Source organism: Aegilops tauschii, chromosome 2 (assembly GCF_002575655.3).
Source record: "Aegilops tauschii subsp. strangulata cultivar AL8/78 chromosome 2, Aet v6.0, whole genome shotgun sequence".
Lineage (NCBI taxonomy): Eukaryota > Viridiplantae > Streptophyta > Magnoliopsida > Poales > Poaceae > Aegilops > Aegilops tauschii.
Window position 1 is genome coordinate 555,034,928 of NC_053036.3, and position 10,417 is coordinate 555,045,344.

The 10,417-nt window shown below is 53.7% G+C and overlaps 1 protein-coding gene across 1 annotated transcript; it reads left to right on the plus strand.

Moving 5' to 3' along the window:
- The first annotated feature begins 836 nt into the window (after positions 1-836).
- On the plus strand, positions 837-3,640 carry LOC109785515 (oligopeptide transporter 4-like). The gene is made up of 7 exons (XM_020344107.1): positions 837-1,055; positions 1,146-1,403; positions 1,501-1,598; positions 1,720-2,283; positions 2,403-2,655; positions 2,746-2,928; positions 3,023-3,640. Exons 1-7 carry the CDS (start codon positions 837-839, stop codon positions 3,638-3,640), a joined length of 2,193 nt encoding a protein of 730 aa, XP_020199696.1.
- Positions 3,641-10,417: the final 6,777 nt, after the last annotated feature.

Below are 10,417 nucleotides of genomic sequence, written 5' to 3' on the forward strand. Positions count from 1 at the left end.
GGCCGGGGCAATTCATTATTAATTCTCTTAATCCTCCTCTAATCCCTTTCGTTTCGGAATCTCCATTCTCTCTCCAATTTCGAAGTCGATTATTATCTCTTCACTGCTGCTATTGCAAACTTGCAAATCCTTATCTCTGCTTGTCCATTCAACAGCTAATCTCCATCGGCCCACGGTGAGTGCCTGCTCGAGGACCGTTCGCCATGCTTGCTAACCTGCTGAAGAATCTTTCCATCGGATGCTCAAAAGTACTGGTCGGTCGGAGTTGGGCACGAGCACGATGAGAAAACAACGTTATAGATCTCATTTGATCAATGGCATCGAGGAGTGTGTACTCAAGTCGATGGCATTTAGGAGTGCCTGCATGCTCTGAGCACATGTCCATAAAAAAATACATCACGTTTTAGTCTGAAAGGTTGGGGTGATGACATGTTAAGAAAGGTGACGATCGAGCATATGCTGTTATGTGCTGTGTGAATCCGGCGAAGTTCATCGTGAAATTGAAGAAAGAATGAAGCGTCCGAAACGAACGGGACGAGATAAGGATTAAAAGAATTAACAATTAATAGCCTGAGCCTACAAGCATATGTGGCAAGCACTGATTGGGCCTGCACCATAATAGATGCGGTGACCCCTGCACCTGAGCCGAACCCGCTGCGCGCTATCGGACGAACATAAAAATCGCAGAAATGTCGACGGAAAAACAGGAAAGGGAACTAGTTAGTTAGAGAATCTCAGATTCTGGTCAATGGATCTAAACAAACCGCTTGTATTTATAGCCGACAACCTCGTTCTTGAACTGTTCAGACTCTGATCTGTCTCTCTCGCAAGCCGCAATGGAGATCGAACGTGCCGGCGGCGCGGGCGACGAGGACGACGCGTCCCCGGTGGAGCAGGTCCGGCTGACCGTGCCGGTGACCGACGACCCGTCGCTGCCGGTCTGGACGTTCCGGATGTGGACGATGGGCTTCCTCTCCTGCGCCCTCCTCTCCTTCCTCAACCAGTTCTTCGCCTACCGCGCCGAGCCCATCATCATAAGCCAGATCACCATCCAGGTCAGTACTCTCTACTCACTCAGTAGACCGCGCCTGCAGATTATGCACGGGGAATTCACGGATCGCGCATGCATGGATGGATGGATGCAGGTGGCGGCGCTGCCGATCGGGCACTTCTTGGCGCGGGTGCTGCCGGAGAAGAAGTTCAGGGTGTTCGGGCGGGAGTGCTCGGTGAACCCGGGGCCCTTCAACGTGAAGGAGCACGTGCTGATCTCCATCTTCGCCAACGCCGGCGCCTCCTTCGGCGGCGGCAACGCCTACGCCATCGGCATCGTCACCATCATCAAGGCCTTCTACAAGCGCAACATCTCCTTCGTCACCAGCTTGCTCCTCGTCATCACGACCCAGGTGACCTATTAGTAGATCTGTTTGTTGTTTCACCCGATCTAACTGTGCTTTTACGAATCTGATCGGTGTTCCATCCATGGTTACAACGTATATATAGGTGTTGGGGTACGGCTGGGCAGGGCTGATGAGGAAGTACGTGGTGGAGCCGGCGCACATGTGGTGGCCGACGAGTCTGGTGCAGGTTTCTCTCATGAGGTACCTACGTCCCTGATCGATGATTTGGTCTAGTGTAACCTAATCAATTTGAAGTGACGACGATGAGATTGCATTGCCCATGCATATCGATCTGATCTGATCTGAGAGAAATCTGTGGCAGGGCGATGCACGAGAAGGAGAAGCGGCGGATGACGCGGGGCAAGTTCTTCCTGATCGCGCTCATCTGCAGCTTCGCGTGGTACACGGTGCCGGGGTACCTGTTCCCGACGCTGACGGCCGTCTCGTGGGTGTGCTGGGTGTTCCCCAAGTCCATCACCATGCAGCAGATCGGGTCCGGCCTCAACGGGCTCGGCATCGGCGCCTTCACCCTCGACTGGGCCACGGTGGTCTCCTGGCTGGGGAGCCCGCTGGTGACGCCCTTCTTCGCCACCGCCAACGTCCTCGTCGGCTACGTCCTGCTCATCTACATCATGCTGCCCGTCGCCTACTGGGTAATCAACCTCTACAGCGCCAGCAGCTACCCGCTCTTCTCCAACGAGCTCTTCGACGCCCACGGCCAGCTCTACGACATCCACGCCATCGTCAACGACAGGTTCGAGATCGACATGGACGCCTACGCGCGGCAGGGCAGGATCCACCTCAGCCTCTTCTTCGCCGTCAGCTACGGCCTCGGCTTCGCCACCATCGCCGCCACCTTCACCCACGTCGCATGCTTCTACGGCAAGTATGTTCATTTCATTTCCTTTCGTCGTCGTAGATGCATGCCGATCGATGATTGATCTCAGCTGTTATATAAGTGCTGTGTATTGAGTGTTTGATTGAGTTGTTAATTTCTGCGTGAAGGGAGATGTACCAGAGGTTCCGGGAGTCGTACAAGGGCAAGATGGACGTGCACGCGAGGCTCATGAAGAGGTACGACGACATACCCAACTGGTGGTTCTACATCCTGCTCGCGGTGTCCATGGCGGTATCCTTGGTCCTCTGCACCGTGTTCAAGGAGGAGGTGCAGCTGCCGTGGTGGGGCCTCCTCATTGCCTGCGCCATAGCCTTCGTCTTCACGCTCCCCATTAGCGTCATCACCGCAACCACAAACACGGTACTACATGCTTATGCTGACCGACCGTGTGTCGTCGGTCGACGTGCACAATCGTATCGCTAATCAGTTGTGGCGTTGGATTAATTGCAGACACCGGGGTTGAATATCATCACGGAGTATTGCTGGGGTCTGATCATGCCGGGAAAGCCCATCGCCAACGTGTGCTTCAAGGTGTACGGCTACATGAGTATGAACCAGGCCGTGTCCTTCCTTACCGACTTCAAGCTCGGCCACTACATGAAGATCCCCCCAAGATCCATGTTCCTGGTGCAGGTACGGAACTGCACGCTGATTACAAATTGTTAAGCCCTCAGAGATTTATCTTGTACGTACGTCCAAGTCCAACCAACACTCTATTCATGTTCAGTTCGTGGGGACGGTGGTGGCGTCGACGGTGAACACGGTGGTGGCGTGGTGGCTGCTGACCACCGTGCCGCACATCTGCGAGAAGGGCCAGCTCCCGGAGGGCAGCCCGTGGACGTGCCCGGGCGACCACGTCTTCTTCGACGCGTCCGTGATCTGGGGCCTCGTCGGCCCGCGCCGCATCTTCGGGCCGCTCGGCTACTACTCGGCGCTCAACTGGTTCTTCCTCATCGGGCTGGCCGGGCCGGTGGTGGTGTGGCTCTTCGCCAAGGCGTTGCCGCGGCACGCCGGCTGGATCAGCCTCATCAACCTGCCCGTCATCCTGGGGGGCACGGCCATGATGCCGCCGGCGTCGGCGCTCAACTACACGGCGTGGGGCTTCGTCGGCTTTGTGTTCAACTTCTTCGTGTTCCGGTACCGCAAGGGGTGGTGGAAGCGGTACAACTACGTGCTGTCGGCGGCCATGGACGGCGGCGTGGCCATCATGGGGGTGCTCCTCTACTTCGCGCTCACCAGCTGGGGCCACCAGCTCGACTGGTGGGGCTCCAGGGGCGAGTACTGCGACCTCGCCGCCTGCCCCACCGCCAAGGGCGTGCTGGTGGACGGATGCCCCGTCATCTGAGACTGAGAGTTCAGATCTTGATCAACATAACGTGTAGAATTAGAGTGTGTGCTGCTTGTCAATTGGAAAATTAGATAATTAGATTATGTAGCTATCAGACCGTTCATTTCGTAGGTATTAGAGCTGCGGTTTGTTTGATGGGAGTGGATGCCCGCCTGGTTTAATATTGTGTAAAGATTCGCAAATTAGCCTTGTTTCATGAGACAAAAATCCTTGAGCCAATGCATTTTCATTTAACTTACATCTTTACCTAACAAAAAATGCTACACTTACGGATAGCACCATAGGATTAGACCTACGGACTCTTCTCCCACAAATCGGCGTCCCCCTGATTTCCAATGGTGGGCCCCTCTCTCTTCGGTTTCTAATTGTTAGAGATACATTTGGTTTTACATGTATTTGATAGTTTAGGATTTGCCGTCTCCTACGTTATCTCTAGGAGAGGCGTCTGGCCCTTCAAGTTCATACTCCTATATATACTCGTCCGTGAGGCTCAATACAAAATCCAATGCATTACGCCAATCCTTTCCCTCTATCTCTTCTAATATGATATCAGCCTAACCTATCCAAACCATAGCCGTAACAGGGAAAATATTAAATTTACCTAAAGTCTGACTCGTGCAGCTGCGCTCGTTCGTTGACACGACCGCACGCACTGCAGCCTTCTGATGCAGCGTGGCGATCTCCCTGCGCGCGACGCGTCCCGACCAGGTGCCCGTTACGGGATTGCGCGAGGCGTGCGGCGCGTGGTGGGCCCGACCCTTTATTCCAGGCGAAAACTGCCCCGCATCCCCTGCTCGTCTTGTTCGAAACCGCCCGCCCGCACCCGCAGATTTCATTCGAACTCGTCTCCCTCCCCCTTCCTCTCCTCTAGCAACGGCGCGATGAGGCGGGGTGCTGCGGTGGTGGATCCGGCGCGGAGTCGCCGGTGCGGGAGGCCGTCCGCGAGCGCCGCGAGTCTCCGGCTGCAGGCGGAGGTAAACCTCGCACCTATTCCCTCCTATTTTCTCGCTCTGCTCCCATGTTGCACTCCATGGAGTTAGGGTTTCGGTGAGGGGGCGGGCACGAGGTTGTCCATGGCATCCTCGGGCTCCGCGTCGTCAATGATTGGAAGGGCATGGCGCCGCTATGGCGGGGGGAAGGGGGTGGGGGTGGGTTTGTGCTGGGGGTAGGCTGGATTGAGTCGCTGCAAGGGGGATACACGCGACCGAATCCTAGTGACTGGGGCATAGGGTTCGTTTTTTCGATGTTGCTTGCTTCTCAGGACGCAGTTGCTCATAATTTCGATGGCAGATGCTTAGGTTTTTTCCTGTAATTTGCAAGATGGAGGGGCAGGGTAAGGGGATGCATCTGACTGGTGGCAGTTTGCTCATAATTTTGATGGCAGTTGCTCATAAATTTGATGCTAGTTGCTTAGTTTTTGCCGCAAATTTTTGCGAGGGGAGGGTCAGGGGATGCATCTGACTTTGGGAGTTGTTCATAAATTCGATGTTAGCTGCTTAGATTTTTCCCTGCAAATTTGCGAGGGGAGGGTCAGGGGATGCATCTGACTTGGGCAGTTCATGGGAGGGGTGATCGACAGTTGCACTAATTAGGGGCAGTAGTCGCCTTGTGTTCAACATTAAAGTAGCACACTGTTTTTTCGGGAGGAAATGGTTTTTGTGAGTGGTTGATTTTAGTTATTGCCTAGTTTTGCAGCACCAAGTTGTTATCCTTTTGTAGTGTTCTTTAAATTTACTATATGAAACATGACGTTGCATACATCCATCACTACAAAAAAAGACACATCTGTGACATTTTGGGCCGAACGAAATTTTTTCTGTCATACATATGATGATAATTGTGACAAAACCCGGTATCATCATAGATGTGGTGGGCTCCTACTTCTATGACAAAAAATCATGACAGAAAATGGGCTTTTCGTCCTGGGCGGGCCGGAGACGCAGCTGCATGACATTCTTTGGGCCGTCCATGACGGAAAAAACCGTGGTAGAAGCGAGGGGGAGGAAAATTTCGGGGAGTTCCCGGTTACGGTGGGAGGTCGGGGGCCGAACGATGCGCGTTTCTCTCGTACACGTACGCGCGTGTGTGCGAGGCGTTGGCTCTAACTGAACCCGAGCGAGGCGTTGGGCTCTAACTGAACCCAAGCGATTGCACTGCAGGCTACGCGTTACTGAACCCAAGCGATCGATCGATGGCTGTTAACTGAACCCGATCGAGCAATTCCTTCGCTACTGCTGCTAACTGAAGCCGATCGATTGGATGAACAGTGAGCGTTGCCGGGGGGGGGGGGGGGTGGATGAACAGTGAGCGGTGGCGTTGCCTCTGGATGGACAGGACCCCGTGGTGTGGTGGAGGGCTGCATGAACAGTAGACGGTGGAGGGGCGCCCGTGGAGGGGTGGTTGAACAGGACCCCGTGGTGTGGAGGGCTGGATGAACAGTAGACGGTGGAGGGGTGCCCGTGGAGGGGTGGTTGAACAGTAGCTGGTGGAGTAGCGCGCGGTGGAGGCTCGATGAACAGGAGCCCGTGGAGGCTGGAGGAGGTCGACGGTAGCCCGTGGAGGCTGGAGGAGGTCGACGGTGGAGATGAACAGTATCCCGTGGAGTCCCGTTTTGCGGTACGCCACACCCCTCCCGATGAACAGGACCCTCGTTTCGACCGTAGGAGGTCCGTTTCGTCCGTTTTGCGGTACGCCACACCCCTCCCGATCAACAGGACCCCCGTTTCAACCGTAGGAGGTCCGTTTCGTCCGTTTTGCGGTACGCCACACCCCTCCCGATCAACAGGACCCCCGTTTCGACCATAGGAGGTCCGTTTCCTCCGTTTTGCGGTACGCCAGACCCCTCCCGATCAACAGGACCCCGTTCCGAACGTAGGAGGTCCGTTTCCTTCATTTTGCGGTACGCCACACCCCTCCCGATCAACAGGACCCTGTTCCGAATGTAGGAGGTCCGTTTCCTCCGTTTTGTGGTACGCCAGGCCTCGTTTCCATTGCCTGTTCCGTCCAAGCCCTCCCGATGAACACGACCACACATTCCGTTCCGACCCAGCCGGTTGGCTCCCACGCGTTCCGTTGCCTCCCGATGAACACGACGCATTCCGTTGCCTCCCCATGAACACGACGCATTCCGTTGCCTCCCCATGAACACGACGACGACGCTGTTTCTCCATTCCGACCCAGCCATGTACACGAGCCCTGGCCGTACGTATGCGCGAGTAGGCGTTCGAGACCCCGCCTGTATGTACACATACGTGGCCGTATTTTCTTTCTTGCACCCTGGCCGCTGTACGTACGTGTACATGCTACGTGCGCGCCTCTACTACGACACGTACGCGCCTCTACATCCACCAGTATATATGTACGTACACGTTCGCGACCAGAACGACAACGCTACGTACGCTTTGACCAGGTTGGTCCCGACCGTCAGGCACTTCCTTGCCTGCGAAGATGTAGCTGGTGGGTCCCAGCAGTCAGGGGGGCGAATCGTTTTTTTTGCCCGGACGCACTTCCCTTGCGTGCGAAGATGTAGCTGGTGGGTCCCAGCAGTCAGGGGGAAACGTTTTTTTCGCAAAATACAGTGGCCCGTCCGGTGGGTCCCAGCTGTCAGGTGGAGGAATCATTATTTTCCGCGTAATAAGGAGGCACTTCCTTGCTGCGGTCGTGGACCCAGCTGTCAGCCTCTCCACGTACAGTCCACGTCCGATGGAAGTCGTTCCTTGGCCATGTTGACCACGCCGCGCCGAGAGCACCAGGGCGGTGGACGACGGCCAGGCCTAGGAAGGGGACGACGGGGAGCCGGGGAAGACGCGGCAGTGGAAGCCCACGCGGAGAGGAGTTCGAGGGTTCACTGGTTCGGCTGCGGTGTGAGGCTGCCGTCGCCGCAGGGCCTGGCCAGCGGTGGGAATAGTAGGGGGCGGTGAGGCCTCCGCGGCAGCACAGCCGGCCACGGGAGGCAGGAGCATGCGGCACGACCGGCGCTGCTTTGGGCGGCTGGAGCAAGAAGACCAGAGGTTGAAGAAGCACTACGGCCGTTGGATGGACATCGTACGGTCACTGGAGCTAGAATCGTTCATATTGACTAAAGTTGACAAAGGCCCCCGTCCCAGTCAACTTAGTAGGCCCACAAGTCAGCCTCCCACCATGGTGGGTCCCATCTAGCAGGGGGAATATTCCTTTTTTTGTGCGTAATAAGGAGGCACTTCCGGTGGGTCCGAGCTGACAGCGGGGGGAACGTTTTTTTCGCGAAATACGCTGGCCCGTCAGGTGGGTCCCAGCAGTCAGGGGGGAACATTTTTTTAGCGAAATAAGGTGGCCCGTCCGGTGGGTCCCTGCTGTCAGGTGAAGGAATAATTATTTTGCGCGTAATAAGGAGGCACTTCCTTGCGGCCGCCTGGACCCAGCTGTCAGCCTCTCCACGTACAGTACTCTTTCGATGGAAGACGGTCGTTGACCATGTTGACCACGCCGCGCCGAGAGCACCAGGGCGGTGGTCTGGACGACGGCGAGGCCTAGGAAGGGGACGACGCAGAGCCGGGGAAGACGCAGTAGTGGAAGCCCGCGCGGTGTGAGGCTGCCGTCGCCGCAGAATAACATGGGGTGTGGGTGAGTAGAGGGATGGCCTGGCCAGCGGTGGGAGTACAACGGGGCGGTGAGGCCTCCGCGGCATCACAGCCGGCCACGGGAGGCAGGAGCACGCGACATGACCGGCGCTGCTTTGGGCGGCTGGAGCAAGAAGACCAGAGGTTGAAGAAGCACTACGGTCGTTGGATGGACATCGTACGATCACTGCAGCTAGAATTGTTTATATTGACTAAATTGACAAAGCCCTTGGTACGCGTCAACTTAGTAGGCCCACAGCTCGGATTTGGCAGAGAACATATAGCCCATTTGCGATTTGTAAGAATGTACATCCCATTTTTTAATTCTAATGGAATTTACTACAGCCCATTTACAGTTTGTTAAAAGTACAGCCCAACTTCTAGCTAGGACAACGATTAATAATTTCAAACAACCGCTCAAAACAGAATTCAAAAAAAATTCCCACATTTTGATGGGATCCGAAATATTTTTATCCGAAATTTCTAGTCAGGTTAAATATAATTTTAAAATAAAGTTGTATTACGTTAAAATCCAACGAAATATTGCGCGCGCAACAAGTAATGAAATTAAAAATTTCAAATTCCAAAAATAATATATTTTTCAAACTAATTACGTGTTTGGTGCATAGTAACTGTCGAGTTATTATAATTACATCCCATTTATTATTTCTTAAAGTCCATTTTCTTGTTAAACCTAATGCATACCTCCTAGGAAAGTTTATAGCCCAGCGGGGCGGAGAATAACAAGTTGACCCGGATATTGTGTACAACTGTCGGCCCAGTTGCATTGCTGATCTTGAAAAAAAGGCCTGTGTAGTATAGTACAACCTAACATGATTACTCAGCCCACATTCAGCGACACCGGAAAGGCCCAAACAAGGCTTGTGTATAACTTTTTGAAGTCACTGAGCTCAATTAATAACTTAAGAAAAAATTTAGATTACAGTGGAACCTAATTAAAAGCTGTCACGAGCAAATAAATAATTCAACGGGTCCTACTTGTGCGTGTGCGCGTGTGTGTGCGTGTGTGTGTGTGAGAGAGAGAGATAGAGAGAGAGAGAGAGACCCATCGATTGATGCTCGTAAATACATCTTTCAGCCATATGCATTGCTGATGCTCAGTAAAAACTTATATAGTTGACACAATCATATAGAACATCATAGCACACTGAACTTGCATACAAAAATTTCACGCAGGCGGCACAATCAAGATGGAAGCAGTGGATCACTACGGGAAGGGCTATGTTGAAACCAACGAAGTCATACATAACGGTTCATCATCTTTATCAATGACGGGAAAATATCTTGAATGTTGTGCAAAGAAAACAGACAGACAACACAATAAGTTCTGCTAGCACATTAAGTTGACGTACAACCCATTCTAAAAAAAGTCCAGTACAAAATTAGAACAGGTCACAGTCAAATGTACTGGCATATCAGTGCTTCACACCCATAGCTCGGATTTAACTAGTATCTGACAAGATTCAATTGTTACCTCAAATTAGAGCACATCCAGGCAGCCAGCCCTGCCTCTTCTCCCAAAGAAGCAGTGGCCTCCGCCGCGCGATGGACTAGGCCCTGTGCCATCCATCGTTCCGAGCAACACGGGGAAAGTCTGACGTTGACTCCTGTAATGGACATCGTCGACGGCCCCTGGCACCAGCGGCGGCGGCAGGACTTCGATTGATGGATTGACCACTTCTTCGACATGCACGAACACTCGATACAGGTACATCCCTAACATGGTCCGCGGCGGCCTTGGTGGCGACGAATAGTACAACCCTGGTTCCTGCACCGGTATCTCAACACCAATCACCTTCGGTATGGTGGACGGCTTCTTCATCCATGCCATAACCGTCAGAGCCCAGCTGTCTGGAGGAACAAACATACTTATGAGCTCACCTCCAAGGTCGTTGATAAGCTCGTTCATGGACTCGCTGTTCCAAGCACATCGAGGCATGCCGTGGAAGGTACGCTTTGTTAAAAACTCAAGCTCAGAGGGCATCGAGCCCCATCCTGGGTGCCACCGATCAAAGCTCACCAGCGTGCCATCGCAGAACAAACATCGGGAAGATTCGAACACACGACTGCAGTCGAAAGTTGTCCGGAACCTGACGAAGAAATCAGCCGGTGGCGGACAGACTTCGATGAGCAAGTCACTTATTTGGATGCCGTG

Coding starts and splice junctions, on each gene's coding strand:
- LOC109785515 (XM_020344107.1), top strand. CDS start 837: ATGGAGATCGAACGTGCCGGCGGCGCGGGCGACGAGGACGACGCGTCC. Junction 2,284..2,402: donor GTCGCATGCTTCTACGGCAA/GTATGTTCATTT, acceptor TTCTGCGTGAAG/GGAGATGTACCAGAGGTTCC. Junction 2,929..3,022: donor GATCCATGTTCCTGGTGCAG/GTACGGAACTGC, acceptor ATTCATGTTCAG/TTCGTGGGGACGGTGGTGGC.